The 22,183-nt window shown below is 39.8% G+C and overlaps 2 protein-coding genes across 2 annotated transcripts in view; both read left to right on the forward strand.

Moving 5' to 3' along the window:
* The window catches only part of LOC134870250 (glypican-1-like), a 36,681-nt gene extending 26,239 nt beyond the window's left edge, over positions 1 to 10,442 (forward strand). The window contains exons 3-10 of the mRNA XM_063892354.1: positions 979 to 1,196; positions 1,762 to 1,935; positions 3,162 to 3,327; positions 4,017 to 4,147; positions 4,896 to 5,033; positions 5,446 to 5,576; positions 6,569 to 6,744; positions 7,110 to 10,442. Coding sequence (XP_063748424.1) covers positions 979 to 1,196; positions 1,762 to 1,935; positions 3,162 to 3,327; positions 4,017 to 4,147; positions 4,896 to 5,033; positions 5,446 to 5,576; positions 6,569 to 6,744; positions 7,110 to 7,285 — 1,310 coding nt within the window. The 3' untranslated portion in view covers positions 7,286 to 10,442. The remainder of the gene's footprint in view (positions 1 to 978; positions 1,197 to 1,761; positions 1,936 to 3,161; positions 3,328 to 4,016; positions 4,148 to 4,895; positions 5,034 to 5,445; positions 5,577 to 6,568; positions 6,745 to 7,109) is intronic.
* Positions 10,443 to 12,424: 1,982 nt separating this feature from the next.
* LOC134869570 (ephrin type-B receptor 1-like) overlaps positions 12,425 to 22,183 on the forward strand; it is an 84,463-nt gene continuing 74,704 nt past the window's right edge. Inside the window, 1 exon segment of the mRNA XM_063891292.1 lies at positions 12,425 to 12,655. Coding sequence (XP_063747362.1) covers positions 12,562 to 12,655 — 94 coding nt within the window. The 5' untranslated portion in view covers positions 12,425 to 12,561.

Raw genomic sequence — 22,183 nt, forward strand, 5'->3', positions numbered from 1 at the left:
GAGCCGAGGCTGCAGATCGCTGCACATCAGAGAAAAAGAGTGATGGAGGGAGGAGGAAAAAGAAGGAAGGACTGAGACAGACAAATGCAGCAAGTGAGAAATGTGTTGTTAGCAGAGTCATTTAAGATAAAAACTGAAAAAGGAAGCAAAAGAGAAGCAGGAGGACTTGTCAGTGGAGGAGGACAGTATTATTAGTCTGAAGGCAGCGGGCCACCTCAGTAGCAGTAATGTGTTCACCCATCTGGTTGTGGTTAGGACAGGCTGGCACCGGTCCACAGCCTTTGAAGCATGAGGGAAAAGCCCAGACCAATTTACTGCAGAGACAGCGAGCTGACTCTCTTATTCTTTCCGTTTTACCTCTTTATCACTCTGTATCCAGCTGGGTGCGAAGAGAAATGTCTAGTAAACCTTTAAATGTTAAATAAATGGTGAAAATTTCAAATGTGATACATCAAATAGCATGATTTAATCTCCATAATAATTTAAATTGCTAGTTATTTGATATATTTCCCAAAAATAAAATGACACTGGCCTTATCAATATTTTTTAATTAGAAATGAATCAAATGTATGTGTGTGTAACGCAAAAGGGGACGCTCATATCGATAAACTCACAGAGAAATAATCTTCTGAGTTTCTTAGTTTTCGGGCAAACAACTTCACTGTCTCTCAACTTTCATTAGTGATGTTTACAGAGGAAAACATGAGGTCTGATAAACCCACTGTACGCTAGCAAAAATATAAACATAGTGGAGCATTCACCAGGTATAGAGACAGGAGTTTTTGAATGCAAAAACAGAGTTAGACAGTGAATGCTTAACCTACAACTGTCAGGTAGACAGAAAAAATAAATCCAATAAATATTGTGAAGTAACGACTCATTTTCTAATCCCTATTGTTGTTGTTATCTTCTTCTCCCCTTATTTCTCTTCTCTTTCTGTCTTTCCTTTGTCCTTCTCTCTCTTCTCACCGCCTCCAGCCTATTTCACTGAGCTGCATGGTCGCTCTGAGCGCTCCCTGCAGGAGGTGTTGTCTCCACTCGGCCCCCTGTACTCCCAGAACACGCGTCTCTACGGAGATCTCTACACCGACCTGCGACAGTACTACCGGGGCTCCGCTCTCAACCTGGACGAGACCCTGACTGAGTTCTGGTCCCGCCTCCTGGAGCGTACCTTCAAAATCTCTGCTCCAACAGATGTGAGTGAAGAAGATAAAGTAGAAGACATTGAGCCACATTTTGAATAAGGGACTGGTGTACAGAATGATGAAAAGATAATTATAAAAATACAGCAGAAACCAGAGCTACCTTCTAAATACTAGTTCACATTATGGCTGTTTCAATTATATATTGGATTATTAATAAAACTCTGAAAACAATCATGTGAATAACACCAAATGATATTCAAATGGGAGTACTTGAAATGTTAATCGACACGATTAAAGGATTTGGTGAACTAGTTCCCTTGATCCATTCAGCTGCTAACTGTGCTCCCTCTCTTCTCACTTCCTGCTTCATTTCTGGCTCATAAAGAAAATAAACATTTCCAAAAGTTACATTTTTAGACACATCACCTGTCTTGCATTTTCATCTATTATTATTTTTAAATGGATAACCAGTGGCATGGAGTACTCTTATCATGACATACTTTTTTAATATTGCAACTTTTAAACAACAATAACAGTTGTCCTGACCTTTGTAGTATGCTAACAGAAAAAAAGTAATATCATCGTCTACATTTCCCCTCCCTGTCACCTTTTGCAGGTCACCCTGTCAGATGACTACCTTGAATGTGTTGCTAAGCAACAGGAGACGCTGCGGCCATTTAGTGACGTCCCGCGGGACATGAAGGCGAAGCTGATCCGTGCTTTTGTCACAGCCAGGTCGTTTATCCAGGGGCTGATCGTCAGCGGAGAGGTGGTCAGGAAGGTCTCACAGGTGAGAGTCTTTGTGTGTGTGTGTGTGTGTGTGTGTGTGTGTGTGTGTGTGTGTGTGTGTGTGTGTGTGTGTGTGTGTGGGTGGGTATGTGCACATAAGACGAAAAAGAGAGACAGAGTGAGTCAGACAGAGAGCGACAGGATGAGTTCTTGACGTGAGAGAGATGTTGAAGAAAATCGTGTTTGTTTCAATGAACTGCTAGGCTGTTTCCTAGGAAAGCAGATACAGTATGATGGATGAATGTTTGTCACACCCAAACTGTCAAAGAAAACGTCTCCACCCAAATATGAAAAAAAAAACCTAAGATAATCAGAAAATTAAGCGTCAGACGTTGCCATCAGAACAAAGCTTTCATTTTGACGAACGACTACAGTTTGCTGTCAAAAATGGGTGTGAGGATGTTTGTCTAGCTCGCAATGCACTTCTCTATTTCCCAACATTCAGGGTGTTTGTTCTACCATGTATAAATGTGAATATATCCTTACAGTACCAGGCAAAAATAAGATTCTATTTAAATGTGCTTGATAATAGCTACATCATTGTCATGAGGGCAGACTTTTTACATCAGCACTTAAACCACATTACCACACAACCGCAATGTAACATTGACAGAAATTGGAGCAGACTTGATGTTGACAGCAATGGATTACATAAAACTCAAGTGTGTATACTGATTTTCAAACTGCACTGAAATAAATGCATGAAGGCCAGTCGGAAGATGCATCCAAATATGAGAAACTGCATAGCACACTTTTACAAATAGTAAGCAAAACTTGATATTAAATCTTGCCAACTACCCGCCCCCCTTTTTAGAGCTGTTCGTCCATAATGTCTCCGCAGGATAGGTAAAAAAACTCTCCTGTGGAACTGGACACCTTTCATTACTTGCATACATGCTCAGAAGCTGGCAGTGTAACAAAAACCCTGGGCTCTATAAAGATAAGGAAGACCATCACTGCTTTTTTTCCCGTTGTGTCCCATATAATGTTACAATACTGCTCTCTACTGTTCATCATGTTCCTTAAACTGTGTATACTGCTGTGCATGTCCCTCATGGATTAAAGTAGAAGGAAAGAGCTAAAAAGCCACAATTTACTACTGTTCATATCAACAGTGCATACAAGGGATAGAGGAAGAAACTGGACTGTAGTAAAAGCATACTCTTGCAGTATTAAATGCCCTGACTCTGACGTTGTAATGCTTATATTTTTTTCTTACCTCTACAGGTTCATCTGAGTCCAGAGTGTACGAAGGCCCTGATGAAGCTGGTCTACTGCCCCCACTGTCGCGGTACGGCCTCCATCAAACCCTGCTCCAGCTACTGCTCCAACGTCATGAAGGGCTGCCTGGCCAACCAAGCTGACCTGGACCCGGAGTGGCAGAACCTAATAGGTGAGACTCAGAGCTTGAAGAGATGGTTTAAGGTTTGAAGTGGGGTTGTGTGAGGTATTAATCTATAGTCAGTGTCACAGCATGCCAACTTAAGTTTGGTTAGTTGGTTCAAGTCAAATAATAACATAAACAAAACAAACATAAAATTACAGTTTTTTTCAATGCAGTTCGATGTCTTTGAAGAGATATTGTGATTTTGGTACATTGGATTTAATCATCGGTGTGTTTGCATGTGGTTGGGGAAGGGCTCCCCCAGTCTGTTCATTTGTATATTTTTTATCTTATAAATCAAATCTCTTTTTCATATCATTCATTAATATATGTATAACGACTTTGTGCCTACAAATGCTATTTTAAAAAGTGACATTTTCCACCTAAACATCTTTTGCCCTCTGCTTGGTCTCATAGCTGTAATTTGGAATGCTTCCATGTCAAATAAACTATATAGTTTAAAGAAAAAATGAAGAAAGATTTACATTAAAGTCATTAAATATACAACACCTTCCATAGGATATAATCTGCTACACTAATGAGGCCTTGTACAATAACCACTAGTCTTTCTTATGTGGCACTTAGACTATTATGTGACCATATGTAGCACAGTTTATAAACTGGCAAACTGGGTTTTAGTGGCTAAAAAAAACCTGAATTTATCCCAAAATATGTCTTTTTCGCTTTCCTCCATTCAGATAGCATGATCCAGGTGGCCTCTAGCTTCAGCACAGAGCCAAGCCTGGATGTGGTTCTGTCCTCCATCCCTGCTCGAATATATGAGGCTGTTCACTTCCTGCAGGAAAACTTGGACAAATTCACAGAAAAGGTAAGACTTTGTCTCATCACTCACTCAATTTCACTCTCCAGTCAAATACCAGCTTAAGTTTGCAATCCTGTTCCCTTATTATTATTATTATTATTATTATGAATTATTAGTGAAACCTCTCAACTGTTTATCAGATTTTTCCCCGGGTAAATATAATTAAGGAGTATGCAATATCACATTTACCATCCTCAAGGAGTGCTTACCCTGAGAATATTAGAGGCAAAGCTCCGGCAGCAACAAGCTCAACCTCTCACCACGAGATTTATTGGTTTTATAGATGTATCCTTCAAATTAGGCTGGGCCGCATTATTAAATTGCTAGGCTGCCATAATTTTACTGAACTATATATCAATGTCAAATGTATTGGACAAGCAGTAATTGCAACTATGAGTGTTCCTGACCTTGTTTTAATAACACAGTGTTATATTCTCATATTTTATTATATGTTTTTAGAGTCTGTTTATTTCTGTTACCATGCAGTTTTAAACACGTGTCTACTGTGACCTCTGGTGGACACCTTTAGTGTTGCAGGCTGTTTGCAATGCAGACTAAAAAGTCCTTTCTAGAGCTATGTAAAATGAATATGAACACGATTTTTAAGTATAGAATCTTTGCGGTGTGTTTGTGTTGACGTCTGTCTGTAAATCTGTGTGTGTGTGTGTGTGTGTGTGTGTGTGTGTGTGTGTGTGTGTGTGTGTGTGTGTGTGTGTGTGTGTGTGTGTGTGTGTGTGTGTGTGTGTGTGTGTAGGTGTACCAGACATGTGGAACTCCAGGTGAACTAGGAACAGGAAGTCCCAGTCTTCCAGAGCAGAGGAAGAAGAGCGGCTCCCTGACTGCATCCGAGTACAAACCCTCTCCAACCGCTGGGCTCAGACTGGAGATGCAGGTCTGTGCACATACATGTGTAATATATGTACACACGTGTTTTACTGTGGATACTGAGATTTAAAAAAAAGTCATAGCACTTGTTTCAATGAGATTTTACGTGAATGATTTTAGGGCACAGCAAGATTTAGAGTTAAAGGTAAAGATGTAATAAGGGAAAAGTGATTTTAAGATTATTATGAGATGAGTTTAATCTCTGAGTTTTTGGTTTTGTTTATTAAAGCATGTATTGTTTATAGAAAACAGATACATTCCTGGCTATATATTGTTTAATTATAATGATTTTGAGTCATGATTTTCATTCATTTTATGTATCATAGCTATTATACTCCTGTTTACATTTAAAACATGTTATTAAGTGTGAATTAAAACGTATTACTTATTTTGGTTTCGATCATTGTCCTTGTCCTCAGGTGTCTGATCTGTCCAGTAAGCTGAGGGAGATGCGGCAGTACTGGATCCAGCTCCCTCTGGCTCTCTGCAGCAAACTGGCAGCAGGGGGTGCCAGTCAGGATAAATGCTGGAATGGGATTACTAAAGCCAGGTGAGGAAGAAACCTGCTGACCTGACTGAACTAAATAAAATCAATTACATCCAGTTTACCTAATCCTCAATCTTCAGAATGACCATCAAATCCCGACCGTGTCCACATATTACATTACCGTGACATGACTAATGTTTTTATGCAAAGAAACGTACAATTAGTGGATACAGAACATCGACTCCAACAGCTTTAAAAAACACAAGGTTCTGACAACATTACATTTCTCATCATTAGAATTTTTTTTTTTGTAACCAAAACTTACTTTGGCAATCCATTTCTTCTGAATTGAATTCCTAAATGTTAGGTTGTTTTTCTTTTGCTTTGATGCATCTTTGAGGATAATTAGGTTAAAGGTTGCAACATTGTTCATGCAACCAAGCTTTTCAACAAACAACTCCATTTCATCTTTCTACATAATAGTGGAGTGTGTAATAATACACTTTCAAGGTCTGTAATCTGTTCAACACAAGTGTCATTTATGCAGCACATAGACAATAAGACATTACAGACAGATAACCTGTGTCTTGAAGCACTTAAAGACACTTCAGAGGTCAGCAATATAAGAGGAGGTGGTTTTTGATAATGTTGCTATCAAAGAGGCCAGATCTCTTCTCGTTGAAGGCCATCTGTTTCCTTTGTGTGGTAACAAAAGATGCAATATATGTATGTATTTCTTTGTATACCTATAAATAGTGAAACCAGAGAAACTGATAATGCTGCAGTGGTCTCTTCATTTTTTCCGGGCTTGTATATGCATCTTAACACCCCCTCCAAACACACATACACCTCACATATGTTTAAGTGGTTGGATTACAGCTAAGTGTTGTGAGTTGAGTTGAACACAACAATCATATATATGCATGTGTTTTCAAATAAACAGAACATGACAATAGAACTGTGCTTGAAACACATTCATATTTCTTTTAAACACCATACCTGCCCTAATGGTGTTGCCACACATTGATCCCCTATCCCTGCATTCCTCAAATCAGGTATCTTCCAGAGGTGATGGGTGATGGCTTGGCCAATCAGATCAACAACCCCGAAGTGGAGCTTGACATCACAAAGCCAGACATGACTATCCGGCAGCAGATCATGCAACTCAAAATCATGAGCAACAGGCTGAAAAACGCACTGGAAGGAAATGACGTGGACTTCCAGGATGCAAGTGGGTCATCTTCTTACAATTGCACTGAAAGTACATTCTAGTGTTAACATTTTATGTGACAAAACTGTGTTATGTGTCTCATTTTTTATGTTTTTGATGAGGTCATTTTATTGCCTGATTCTTAATGTTGAAACAGACCAAGGGCTTCTAACTAATGACACATCATCTTGATTTAAACATTGATTCCATTCCTGAAGGTCAAAACGTCCCCACTTAGAGAGCGCCACTTAGAAACATGTAATAATGACCAATTAAGGGGACATCCTTCTTGAACAAAAACTATAAAAAGTTATCTCCTCTTCTGTTTTTTGTAAAAGTAAAGTAATAATCAACTTTGCATTAAAAATGTGTAATTATCTCCCTAGGTGATGACATCAGCGGCTCAGGAAGCGGGATGTGCTACGGTGGTCAGTGTCATCGGAACAGAGGATTCGACTACTCGCCAGACACAACCCGAGCCAGAGGTGCCGCCACGTTTCAAACCCGCCTCTGCGGACGCCTACTCCTGCTCCCATTGGCCAGCCTGCTGCTTCAGCGATGATGGACCGCCGCTTCCTCCAGTCAGACTCTGAAGCGTAGAGGAGGGCTGAACCATTGGTCGGACAAAAAGGGGTTTTGTGGGGAGGGGGTTGGAACGTAACTTTGCCAAAAAAATGAAATGAAAAAGACATTTTGGGGAATGAAAGGACAACATTTTCTTTGAGGAGCAAAATTTGACAGTGACAATTTTCTTTTGTGTAGTTTTGCTCAGTTTTTATGTCTTAGTTTGAGTGTCATTCAGTTTGTTGAGCTGGTTTCAATGGATTGTCGGAAGTAAAAGGAGAAGAGGAAGACAAAAAGAATGACTGCTGTTGATGATGAAGATAATGATGGGGATATTGGTAATGATTTATTGACACTCTGTCAGGTCTATTTAGCTCCAGTTTCTAGTCAGCAGGCAGCAGAGTCCAAGGAAAAAATGTTGCGATCAACAAGGTTCTTGTTTTTTTTTACTTCTACGCTTTTTAAGTTGAGTCAAGTTGTCTACCTTAACAAACATTGTGTACGTTATAAAAATGTGCATACATTAGCTAAAAGACTGGCACCATATTGAGCCATGAATGTACAGTATAATACTCTATTGGCAATGAATCCCCCCGTTATCTGTGATGTAGTCGTCCGGATGTTTTCATGTGTGTTGGCATAAACAGTCAGTATGATTTGTTTGAAATACAAATCATCCCACTCATGAGATGTTGTGATTGCAAGAGTTTACCTCACTTTTACTGTACACCCAACCATTTCAAAGGGAAGAATTGAAAATTACATTTGTTTTTACATTTCATCCCCAGTCTCTTGAAGGCACGTAAACAAATACGGGACACCGTTTGTTACAGTCCTGTAATTTTCCTTCAATGAAAAACAAAAATCTGCACAGGAAACATTTCAGGACGCAGTAATCCTACAGAGGAGTCCTTGTTGAACGCACACCTACATAAGGTAACTGTAAATGAAGTCTTAGGAGCAACGCAATGGAGAAATACATTGGGTCAAACCAAAGCACTTATGACACTGAACACTTTTTACAATTTCAACATCGCCCCAATTATGTTGAACATAATGTAACAACCAGGTTTTGTGACTGCATATGTTGATGAGAAAAAAAAAACATTACTAAGAAAACGTGTTTTGTACATACAGAACAGGATATCTGCCGAATATTGACAACATGTATACATTTGCCTGGTTATACATCATTTACTCGGCATGCCTTTTCCATTCTACAACACTTTACTGGTACATATGAGACTCACACAAGTCTCATACACACATTTGCACACACTGGGGTTGTGTACTAATCTGTATGTAATCACTTTTCATCCATTAAACTCTGTTTGATTATAGCAGTGGATTTTGAAATGTACATTTTGATTTGATTGCTACTAATTTGCATCTGTTTGAAAAAAAGCTAGATCTTTATTTAAAGGGCACTTTAAATAAGCTAGAGGATGTCATGGGGCTGTTATCAGCGTAGGTGTCGGGGCTAAAACAGGAAGAGTGTGTTTGCGTTGTAATGTGCATTTTTATCAGGCAAGAAAGGTTAAACTAAAATATTGACTTGCGTTATGGCAAATATAGCCTCCAGTGTTTATGGATCTTGAACCATATCAGGGATTAAAAGTCAGGATCTCTTGAAAAAATTCTTATTATCTCATTCTTATTACTTTTTATGAGGCAATATCAATCTGCAAAATACTGATTATAAAGTTCAGCTTCAGCTGTACATGAATTAAAGGTTAACTTAAATTATAAACATGGTAAAAAGTCCTTCTGCTTGAAATCATTCAGTATGTTTTTATGGTGATGTTCACATGTAGGTGAAAGCACCACTGAATCACTAGCTTGAAAGATTGTTTAAAAGTCCCTTGCAAGTTCAACAAACTTTATGGAAGTGCTATACTTAATCACTGGAAAACCCCTTTAAGGATTTTCTGAGTCATCTGATGCAACTTTTCAGGCATGTATCCAAGGATCCATTTATTAGCCACAGAGATGAGAACAAGACCAGTTGCTCTCGTCTTCATTTTGTCTATTTCTGATGCTCTATTGCCACCACACTTGGTCATGACTCAGTCCCTAATTGTGCTTGTTTTCTAGAAAAACTAAATTTGCCAGCTGCTCTACAGCTATAAATAAACATTCAACTCTTTGTAACAGGCGCTGATAAGCTGTATGTGTCCCTGCTGGAGAAAATGGAGCCATGTGTTGTGTGTGGGGATGACTATCACCAGTCAGGGGGTTTGGAGTTAATGAATGATGTATTTTCCTGATGCATACAACAGAATGAGACAGAGCAGCAAGCACATACGCAAATACTTCACTGCACGTCTCTGTCTTTAAATGATGGAAAAATCTTAAAAGTTTCATGAGTCTTGTCCTGTAATTGTGAATAATGTGGAAGTAAAGGTATAATATGAACTGACTTTTCCTGAGATGTGGGAGGACAGGTGTATCAGCCACAGTATGCCTCTGTTGACTTAACTTGTCTAAACATGATTTATCGGTGTTGAGCCCCCTGAGCTGAACTGTCTGTCCGTGATCACCGTTTTAAGTCCCCCAGGTATGTCTGAATAAAAACTGCTTCAAATCTTACTGCACACATTTTAAAACTCTGGAGACAGCTTAAACACAATTGTTCCGCTTATGTGGTCTAGATTTGATTTTTGCGCCTACACCTGTGCATTGAAAAGAAATTCAAATGTGTTTTATTGGAGATATGATGGCTTCCATAAAACGATTTCAAATGCACCCAACTGCTTACTTTAAGTTAAGGAGCATCTCTCACTGAGGTTGCTTTTCACTTACAGACATATACACAACTCTTCATGATACTGGTCAATGTGTGGAGGGATGCAGGAGCCACTGAATAAAGGGGATTGATGTATTGGTCCATGGTGTAATGACATCAAAGCTGTAGAAATGAAATGTCAGGTTGTGAGAATGCAAACTGGTTGTCGGGCCAGAAAACGAGTGTCACAGCAATGATATGTACCTTTGAGTTGTTAAGCACATTTTCTGAGAGCTGCAGGAGATGAAAGGGGCATGAGACAACAGTAACTTCAAGAGAAAATTGATCCACAGCCACTGGGGGATGAAGTGTATCAAACTGCTGTTGTCATTAAAACTTTTGGCTTGTTGTTGCTAAGGAACAACTATTACTTACTCTCTGTTCTCTCATGATCCATAATGCTGCTGCAAGGGATGCACCAGTCCAACTTTTCTCCCCTGATATCAGTTCAAGTTTGTTTATTGAAGAATCTGACTGTACCAAGTCCCAATGACATACTCTCTTTTCCCCGAATCTAAAAACTCAGCAAAGGGAAACTGAGGATAACTGTGGCATTCAAATCTGAATAAATCATGACTGAAACATTTGGTGTTTTAATGACATTCACAGAAATGTTATTTAATGTCACTGAGCAGGAAAAACTGCTTCATTAAACTAATTAACCTTTTACCACACACTCTCAGCCTATGATGCTGGAACTATCAAGAACTTTCAGCATGTGTTTTGTGTATTGATATATCATTTTGGAGGGGGGTAATTTTGGCACACAAAATAGGGAAGTCCAATTGTGTAATAAATCCTTCAAAACAATTTGTCTAATCTGGAGAGTGTAATGATACAAAAAGAGGTTTTTAATTAAATAAACCATGTTGGTCTCACAGTGGGTGGGAGGTTACTAAAGACCGCACACTGGTGCTTCCCTTTACCTGGCTGATTAGGCCTCTCAGATGGAGGTTTGTTGGAGCTGTGCTTTGGTCCTCGAAGGTAAAATAAATAGAATATTTTAGACAGTGACTACTGGTTGGAGTGATGAATACATTATCAATGACATACAATTTGTGGTTCTATAAGCATTTAAAGGGCTGGCACACCCATTGTGGTGTGTGGGATTGTGGTTGTGTATATTTAATTGACCTACTCGCTTACTAGCTTTCTTGAACTGATGCATTTAAATTTACCGTACAGTCAGACAAAAGAACATGAAAAGACCTGTGGTAGTATACACTTTTGGAAATCGGGATGCAAGATAGTCATTTTCAGTACAATAGGTTGTTTTCACAGCAGGCATTTTGAGTTGTCATGGTAGTAAAAACACAGGTGGATCTAATAACAATAACAATAACAATGGCTGTGACATATTCAGCTGTCCTAGTGAGAATAAGAGAGCATGCACAAATCAGCTAAATTGAATTCAGCCATCATTAAAGTCATTATTAACAGTGAACGGTCAAAATATCTTTTGTAAATAAGGCCTTTTGAATTGATACATTTTCTTATAGCACAATTAAGTTGTAAATGTCATTTTTTCCCATCGGTTACATGCAGTTCTCTAAATTAAATTAAGGAGTGTCACACAATTTGTTTCCGAGTAATCTCTATTCTGGCTATCCTGCCATCTTCAAATTTGTCTTTGAACATGTGGCAGGGGGATAGCGTTTGAAGTCCATTGGTTCAAAAATGAATAGACTCATAGATTACCATAGATAAAAATATACACAAAAACATTACTATCATCTATTATTGTGCTATTTTTGCATTAAAAATAATCGGTTTTGGTAGTTATTTATATTTAAGGTGCCCATGATAAGTAACATGAATCACTTATTGCTTAACTTCTATTAAGGAGACTGGACAGAAACCTGAATTATTGTGTAGGCATGATAGCTGAAGAATCAGACAAACGTATTGTAGTGAACTGTCACTACAATAGAGATGTGCTTTGTTTTTATTTGGATGGATTGTGTAATAGGTTATCAAACGTCCTGAATACTTTAACTTTTCAGTTTAAGAAAACATACACCTTTATTATTCAATGTAGTGAACATTTTACAAGCGTTAGTTTTCATAAAAATAGTAATACGATACAGAAAACAATAGTTTAATTTACACAAACAAACATGTGAGTGTAAATAGTCGGATGCTTGTATTGCTGTACTGCAGTTTGGCCACTGGGGGTCACTGTCCCGTCACACAAGCCACCATGCCGGGTTTGGGGAGGGGGGGGCGGGGCTGTCCATTAGGCATTCAGTCTGGGTCAGGTGGAACAGAACGGGTGATTGGTTTACGATCCGCCATGCTGTCTCCTGATTGGTCAGAGTGGTGTGAGAGGCGAGAGAGCGGAGAGCCAGCAGCAGTGTATCCGCTCCAGTCCCCGCTGACTGCTTGTGCAGCACACACTCCCACACACACACTGAGGGCTGCGATGTGACTGTTTAACAGAGGAATACAGCGTGTTTCTGTGGGATTTTCTTTCTACTGTCAGCCGGATAATGGGAGAGGACAGGCGGAGAGTCATGTTGGCCATGCGGGCCACTTGTGTTGCGGTGCTTCTCTGTGTGGTGACTTCGGTGTGTGCAGTGGAAGGTAGGTGTGCTAAGAGGGGACATTTTTCACTGTTCAGATCATTCATTTAGGCTAATTGTGATTCAAGCTGCCCCACTGCCATCGTTAAATTCTTATAGACTCACAGTTTAACTTTGTGCAGACCAGCAGAAACTTATTTAGTCATTGAGGTGCTTCAGTATTTATCAATAAGTTTTCCTGTTCGTCAGGGTGTGTTTGGGGTTTAAAATGAAGGCTCATTTTGCACAGAAAAGGAACGCAATGTGTCATATTTGGGGTTGAAATGTGAGTTACAGCCAACATTTCTGTATTAAGTCATTACAGAACAAAGTCACATGCATTTTTTGTTTGCTTCTGCTCCACCAATAGCCATCAAAAACATTTTTATTTACACATCCACATTTATACTATCATCATTATAAAATATTCTTGAAAGGAATAATATACATGCAACTACCGAGCATGAAATAGCATACTAATGTTTATTCCATTTCCATTTTTTAATCATAGTGAGTGATGTTATAGGCTTAAAGTACATCAGGCATTCACTCCCAACCAATATCCTATGATATGGATTCTCGGTCTCATATATTGTGTGGTGTTTAGTGCCAAACATTAGTGTTTCCTTCCTCTCCAGTGCACTGTGGTGGCGCTATTAAAACCCTCCCTGCTGCTCACCTGGAGCAGCAAAGTGAATCATAATTATAGCTCACAGGTGCTCAGTCACTCCATAGCTGCACCCCCTTCCCTCGTTCTCCTCATGCTCCTGCCCAACATAACATCCTGCTGCCACCCCCCCCCCACAGTAAGGCATCATCTCCCCTGCTCTTTTGCAAACATCACCTTCCGCCTCTTTTGTTGCCCGTCTACATGTATGATCTCCTTCCAGCATTACCTGCTGATTCTCCTGCTGCTTCTCTTAGAGCATCTCCCATCGCCCCTGCTCAATTTCAAGCATCACATTTTGCTCCTGCTGCTCCTTCTCATCGTCCAACATCCCCTCCTGCTGTTCTTGCAGCTTCTTCTCTTCCTCCAACACCACCTCCTGCTTCTTTTGCTGCACCTCACCCAGAAAACCACCCTGCTACTTCTCCCAAAACATTATCAACTCATGCTCCTTCTTAACAAGCATCCCTGCGGCTGCTCCCTCTTAGAACGCCGCACCTGTTGCTGCCCCTATGCAAGCATTACTCCTGCTATTTATCCCCAAGCACTGTGTTGCTGCTACTGCTGCTTCTTCTTCCTAGGCTCCACCTTCTGTTCCTTTCCAAGTACCACATTTTACTCCTGCTGTCCTGCTTCTCCTCTTTCTCAAGTTCAATGTATTCCTCTTCCAGCATTTCAGCTTCCATACCTACTCTTCCAGATGCATTGCATTCTCCTGTTGTTCCACTCAGAGCTCACCTCACCTCTAAGAATCTCTCATTTTGTTTCCAATATTACCCCCTCTTCTGTTAGTATCACTATTAATCCTTCCAGTGTTCCTTCCAAAACATTACTATGACTTGTGTGTTGCTCCTGCTTGTTATTCCCAAAGATCACCTACTGGTAATGCACCTCTCCAAGCATGTCCTCCATCTGGTACAACAAATTATACTCCTGCTGCTCTTCTTCAAGCATCGTGTTGTTCTCCTTCCAAAACACGCTATACTGTTTTTCCCTTCGCTCCCGTTCAAGTATTTTCCTCCTGCTTTTCTTCCCCATGCATCACTTCATATAAGTCACCTTCTGCCTCCCTAGCTCACTCAACCCTTACTCCTTCCTGTCTGTTCTTCTTGGCTGCTACTCCTTCAAATATCCTACTGCTTATGGAAGTGCTGCGCTACCTCAAGATCCTCTCTCTCCTCTTCTTCTTATTTCCTTACATTTTCTTTACCAGTTTTTTCTGGCTTGCTCTTAGCGTCTTCACCTTTACCTACTGCAGTATTTCTCTGTTAGCTTGCACTCCCATGTCCTCTACTGGTTCTCCTCCTCCTCCTCCTCCTCCTCCTCCCCCTGCTGCTGTCCCTTATGGAAGCGCTAGATTAGTCTACTGCTGTGTTTTAATGGTGCGCGTAATGACGGACTGCGTAGTAAGTTTCCCTCATTATGAGACATGTAAATGTGTTGAAGGGTAGGTCTACTTTGATTACACAGAAAGGTGTGTGTGGGAGAGAGGTAGGAGGTTAAGATGAAGGAGAGAAAAATATGTACAGTGTGGGTGGAGGGTTGTTTTGTGGTCACGGTGGCCTTTTCATGGTAAGTAGGTGCTTAATGAACTGATGCACAAGTGAGTGTTGGTGTAAATAGACCCTCTGCTGACAGTCACTGCTGGTCTGTGCACACTTTCACATTCCCCTCTGCAAACTTCCACACTTTGTTTTCACCTTAATAATTGAATATCGAAATTGTTGCTGATTGTGAACCTGCTAATTTAATTATTCAAGTACTCATTGCCATTGACCTACAGTGTGCTCTGGTTCCCTGTGTGAAATACAAATTATAATACTAGAAATTAAATCAAGTACAGTGGTATGCAAAAGTTTGGGCACCCCTTAGGAAAACCACTGCATCAGTTTGTCACTTGCTGAGCTTTTGAAGCAGCAACTTCATTTTAACATATGTTATACCTTATGGTAACAGAAACATCTCAGTAGTGAAATAACTTTTATTGGTCAAACAGAAACATGTTTATGTGCATTCAAACAAAAATAGGCATGTGCATAAATTTGGGCACCCCTAAGAAATAATTCCATTAATATTTAGTATTGCCTCCTTTTGCTGCAATAACGGCCTGTAGACGCCTCCTGTAGCCACAGACAAGTCCCTTAAGCCTGGCAGGTGGTATTTTGGCCCATTCTTCCACACAAAACGTCTCCAGTTCAGTCAGGTTTCTTGGCCTCCGTGCATGGACAGCCTTCTTCAAATAAATCCATACATTTTCAATGATGTTAAGGTCTGGGGACTGGGATGGCCATTCCAGAACATTGTACCTGTGCTTCTGCATGAATTCCTTGGTGGATTTTGATCGGTGCTTAGGATCATTGTCCTGCTGAAAAATCCAACCCCGGCGTAGCTTCAACTTTGTGACTGACTCTAGAACATTCTTGTCAAGAATCTCCTGGTACTGTAAGGAATTCATGTGGCCCTCAACTTTAACAAGTTTTCCAGTACCTGTGCTAGCCACACAGCCCCATAACATGATAGATCCTCCACCAAATTTTACAGTGGGCAACAAGTTCTTTTCATTGAATGCAGTGTGTTTTTTTCGCCATGCATACCTGTTCATGTTATGACCAAATAACTCAATCTTGGTCTCATCTGACCACAGTATTTTGTTCCAAAATGCTTCTGGCTTGTCCAGATGTGCTTTTGCATACCTCATGCGACTCTTCTTGTGATTAACACTCAGGAAAGGCTTTTTGCACATCACCCTTCCAATGAGCTCTTCCTGGTGCAAAGTACGCTGGATTGTGGAACGGTGAACAACTACACCATCAGCAGCCAGATGTTGTTGTAGTTCTCTGGAGGTGGTCTGTGGCTTCTCTGTGACCATTTTCACCATCCTTCGCCTGTGCCTTTCCCCTATTTTTGTCGGCCTACCACATCTTTCCTTCACACGGACTGTTCCTGTGGCCTTCCATTTCACAACTACGTTTCTGACTGTGGAGACAGACAGTTTAAACCTGTCAGATAATTTTTTGTACCCTTCTCCTAATTTATAATGTTGGATTATCTTAGCTTTCAGGTCAGTGGAGAGTTGTTTTGAGGTCCCCATCTTGCCACTCCCTAAGAAAGAACCTAGGCCAGGCACAGCCAGCTATTACCTATGTTAAATAGCCTTTTTCATGATTGGTTCCACCTGTCTTTGTAATTGAAGGTCTAATGAGCTAATCAAAGCAATTTTGTGCAGCAACCTGTCAGCTATAAATCCGTACAGGTGTTGAAATGAATGCTATTTATAAGGGTGCCCAAACTTTTGCACATCCCATTTTTGCATTTTATTTTATTATAATAAAACTATGTAATGCTACCCTAAGAATTTTGGTCTGGAAAACACTAAAACGTCTACATCTTTGTAGGAAAACAAATGTTGTTGCTGTGATCTTCTATTATAAAGGAAAAGCAAATTGTCATGAAATCTCAGAGGGGTGCCCAAACTTTTGCATACCACTGTATAAATGAAAGCATATTGATATATAAGTGAGGTTCTGATCAAATTGAATTAAATGTTAAAAGGCTTACTGTTAGTAATGGACTGCAATAAAACACATTTTCATTATCAATTAAAAATGATTGTTTTACTTTTGTTTTATAAAAAAATTGTATGAAAAATCGCTTTTATGACTTTCAGGATCCCAAGACTGTCTTCATTTTCCTTGTTTTGTCAGACCTTCCCTAGGAAACCCAAATATATTCAGTGTCATATCAAATGACAGTAAAAAAAAAAGCAGCAACACCTCAAAGTAGTATTTCTGTTGTGTTTCTCTTCGCTTATAAAAGTCAAATATCAAACTAGCCCCTATCTTCCGTTTTTCTGCCATTCCTGAAATGTAGTTATGCGCTACCCTGCTGACTGAATTGAGAAATGTGCCAGTTTTAAAATCTCTTATCTTGTTCATACCCACCTACCTGGTCAGTACCTGCCAGAAAGCAGCTTTTTGAAAGCATGAAATTAGGCGGTCTTTTCAGGTTTTGACCAAAATACTGGAGAAGTTTCCTCTTATGAAGAAAAATCACTCGCATCACTCTGGCTTTGGCAGTTTGCTGTATCCGTGTAGTCTGAAATGGCTGACCTTTCCTTTCCCTCTGGATGTACACTTTTCATAGAGCCCACAATGCAGTACAGTAATCCAGCATTTGACCCTGTCATTTTGAAAGTCAATGCCAACCCTGACCCAGCGGATATTGTTGGGTATAAGTGCTACATATCCCACAAACAAGCCTTGGGAGGGAGTGGCAAAGTCATGTGTCTGCCCCAAACACCCAGTCAGCAGCAGGCTCTGAAATCACGGAAATTGCTGATTTGTGTCCGTGTTGAGTGTCGGCTAGGGGTCGAGGAGTTAATTCATTTCGCCTTTTTGAATGCAAGAGCTGCTACTTAATTTAAAAACCTTGAGTTTGTTTGCTGCTAAGGTATGGCTACATGTAAAATAAGCACTGTACACATGATAACACCGCACATATCATTTCTGCTCCTACATGTAAAGTATTTTTGTCCTTTTCCCCGGAGTCTGCACACGTACGTGCGGTGCCCCATCTGTCATCTTCTGGGAATGCTAAAGGTTAAACCTCCTATATCCTGTTTTTAGATGCTGGAATTATCATGACTAACTGCAATTTGTGACTTTGTGTTTGTGTGTGCATCTAATGATAAACTAATTATCTCCTCAGGGAAACCTATTACACACTTATTGCAAAGAGATATGCAGATGACATGCTGCACATACACTGACAGCACTGCTGCTGCCACGCATACCATATATGTACATACTGTACACTGCACCATGCTCTGCCTGCTCATGTTTTAAAGATGTGGTTTCTATATTCATCTGGTGACAGGTTATCAATGTGTGACAGACATATAGTTGAACTGGGGAAAACTAGGAGCCTGGAAGAAGATCCTTCTCAACAGTTTTTGTTCCACTGTTGCTATTTTTCCTCAGGGCCTCCTGTTGGTATTACATATTTATTTCCACGTACCATTCATAGTTTTCAGAATATATTTTCTTCTGTAAGGTACTTGGAACCTGTGAGAATATTTACCTTTCCCAGGGAAACTCAGAGTCCTGGGCTTTGGTGGTGTGTTTCCAACGGCGGTTTGGGCATCAAGAGGCAATTTCAGATCAGTCAGTCTGGCATTAATACCACGCTTCTCTGTACCCACAGGCTGTCAGACATCAATATCACAGCTTTCAGTGCTTCAGGAAGTAATTTCTAACAAAACACCCTCAATGTTTACTGAGATGTGATTAATACGTTCTATTAGTGTGAAAATAAATCCTTATCTTCACACATTGGCTGTGATTTTTCACACAACTCAACAATCCTCTTGTTAATTTTGAGGACAAACTTGTTGTGTTGAGTCGTGTCAATTACTGAGGAAAGATAGCTTTTTTACTGTATACCTTTCACAGAATTTCAATACCAAATGCACATCTGGAGTGTCTGCTGTGGATTGTGAACAGTTATTATGTACTGTATTATATCTTCAGCCTTAAATAATTAGCTGTTTTTAAGAGTAGTCTTTAGTCCCAAGTCTGAAACCCTTTTAGGGCAAGACTAATTCAACCAAAGATCTTCCGAGTCCAGTTGCAAGCATTTTAAATCCACTGGAGTCACATAGCATTTGAACATTTTTTCATTTAGCTGTATGAAAATGACTAAGACTAAATAATTATATATTCAGCCTATTCTGCTCTGCAGGGCCTGCCTGGCATGGTAATATGTGTTTTTCATTATCGTTGCAGAATTCTACAGTACACAATGTGAGAGTTGAAAAGCATCTTCTATTGTGCAACTTAACTCCATACAAAAAACCCAACAACTCCTGAGGGAAATATCTCGAAGTTCAGCTTCTTAATGCTCCACTATGTTCATCAAATAACTTTGCTCACTTTTCCCGCCTGTCATTTGGTGAGGCATTTTTGCAGCTGCCTTTTTAGAAATTATGTTGGGTATTAAGGGGTGACCGCAAAGACCAAAACATTGTGCCTCAGATAATAGTATCGTCCCAGTGGGTTCATCCTAAAGGAGGTACACAACCTGACGAGTTGTTTGCATACAGAAATTAAAAAGACTAGACAATGCTGTCAAATAATCCTAAACAAAGAGGGTGGAGCAACAAAAACAACTGCAGGGAGATGATGGGCTGTCTTATTTAGAAATGTCAGAAGTGAATGTAAAAAAACCCACTAAAAGATGCAAAGCGTGTTATAAAGTGTGCATACATTATACACCATAATGCATTGTGCAAATGGCCTTTAAGAAGAAATGTTGAAATGGTTTGTGAAACGGGCCCAATGGGCTGAGCGATACTAAAATTCTCAGTAGAGCTGAGGGGATTATAACAGCTTTAAGCTTGACATGGAAATCTTTGTTGGTGTGTGACCTCTGAGGGGATGAATATAGGCTTACAGTATAGGCATCCAGAAAGTGCTGTGATACAACAGGAGCAGCCCCTGCTGTAAACAACCTGGCCAGTGAATTTACTGATTATATTAACAACAGTAAATCAGCATCTAAAGCACCTTTATTACAAACATTTAACGACAATCACTATATCTCTACTACAGCTGCCAATGCTGACATGTTTAAAAAAGTGTGAATTGATTTTCAACTGCAGAGAGAAGCAGAAGGCTGGCACATTATAAAACACTTCGGCAGCCAAACTCCTCAGGTTATTTGCATAACAACCAGTCTGAATAGATTATATTTCCCTGATATGAGACTATAATTGAAACAGAGCAATGATGGGCACAAAAGGAATGAAGGAATCCTTCACCTAAAATTCTCAGTTTGCTTTCGCTTGGGTCCATTATGCTGTCACTTCAACTAATTTGCAGCTCAGAGTCACATCAATACACATCTGTATTAGACAGACTTCAATGGGATGCTCCTTTAGTTTCTCTGTCTTCTATTTTCAACATGCAAGGACGGCGATAGAATCAATTACCCTTTGTTTGAGATAAAGGCTAAATCATTTACCCCACAAGAATAAACACTTTGGTTTGATCTTGTCCACAGGCTGCTCTCAAAGTGCTCTACCTGCTGACCAGAGAGGAGATTAAAAACAGAATAAGATCGTTTAAATATGCATTACCATTTTTAAATGCATATTAAAATACGATTTCACAATATTTTTTTTAATAAGCTAGATGTTGATTATACCTCCACTGTAGACTGACAATTATTAACCACATTGTTTTACATGTTTAGACAGATGACGTGAAATTGTTTAAAAGCATCTTTGAAGATAGCTATGCTGCCTTGCTGTTTATCTAATGGTGTTAGAGCAGTAGTATCAGTCACTCCTTGTGCTCCTTATTTCTATATATAATGCATACTGCAGCTCTGAGCTTTACACCCTTTACAGCTCAGCATATGATTGAACATAATTGCCCATTATTTATTTGCCGGTTGAGAGCTGGCACTGTGCCAGCCACTTCAGGGTTCCTGTTGTGGGCATATGGTCTCACAGAGAGCCACACTGGAAATGAAGGACTGTCACTGTGTTGAATTCAAAGAAAAGTAGGGGGAGAGGACATCATTCAAGTGTCAGGGGATAAAATACATGGAAATGGATTCAAAAGTAAATCTAAAGCGAGGCTTTGAAATATGCCTGGTCCATACTATGCATTACCCCACCCAATAGTTGGCCTGTTATTGGACCTTTTATATGGAGGTACATGGGGAAGGCTGCATTAATTGATCATTTAATTTTATGTTTAAAGGGACCCTATTATGATTTTTTGGGGTTCTCCCTTTTCTGTGGTGTGTGTTATAGGTTTTGTGCATGTAAATGGTCTGAAAGGCAAAATAAATAATTGCCTTTTACTTCCACAATGTGTTACACCACTACTGTTTATTTAACTTGTATTTCCCAGTGAACATCAAAATAGACAAAAATAAGATCCTAACATTGGGGAAAAGCTAGAATAAATGATACATGACGTAAAGTCTCAAATCTAAATTGTGAAAAATGTAGTATCAATTAATGAACTCCTGGTTTCAGCCCTAAATATCTCACAGTTTCAGATGTCAGAAGTTATTTATCTTATTGTCAAAAGAAAACTTTGTCCTGTGTTTCTATTCTAGTTTAAACTATATCAACTTAGTAGGTGCTATTTAAGCGCCAGTGCTCTTTAATAGCAGTTTTACACTTGCTTGGTTTCATCCACACCTGCCTTTAACAGCCACAATCTTCTGTTCTTTGGGCCACAAAGCTGCTCTGCTGGAGCAGCGGGGCGTTCACTTGTGTTCGGCTCGGGAAGAGAAAGAAAGCGACCGCACGAAAAGGAAGATTATTGTTCAGGTCCAACACGTGTACTCTGAGTGACGGCTTTTGTCTGGCAAAATGTCAGAGGCTTGAACGGTGCCCGAATCATGACCCCACATTTCAGGCTTTTGTGTGATTGTATTTTTTTCTCCTTATTAATTTTCAGTATAACTGGGGCAACGCAAAAACCAGGGCAAAGAAGAAACGCGACGGGAGCAATTTTAGTTTGACAGTTTTACTCTGCGTGACATCAGTTGTGATAGCAGATCTCCTGAGAGTTGGAGAAAGCAGAAGTATGGATCGAGGACAGAAAATGAGTTAAGGCAAAAAAAAGAAGACGTGTATGCAGAGACGGTGAACCCAGTGATTAGCTGTGTGTAGTTTGATATAACAGCAGAGAGTGTCAGGTCCCTCCCACTGGGGAGCCATTTTAACAAGCTCTTAGTGTTTGAGTGGCTGTTAGCAGGCCTGTAATCCAACCGGCAATTTCTGACTACTGTGAAATTTAAAATATAAAACTGTGAACACATACATAGTTATAAACATGAGACACCCACAGGAACTATGAGCAT

Source organism: Eleginops maclovinus, chromosome 9 (genome assembly GCF_036324505.1).
Source record: "Eleginops maclovinus isolate JMC-PN-2008 ecotype Puerto Natales chromosome 9, JC_Emac_rtc_rv5, whole genome shotgun sequence".
Lineage (NCBI taxonomy): Eukaryota > Metazoa > Chordata > Actinopteri > Perciformes > Eleginopidae > Eleginops > Eleginops maclovinus.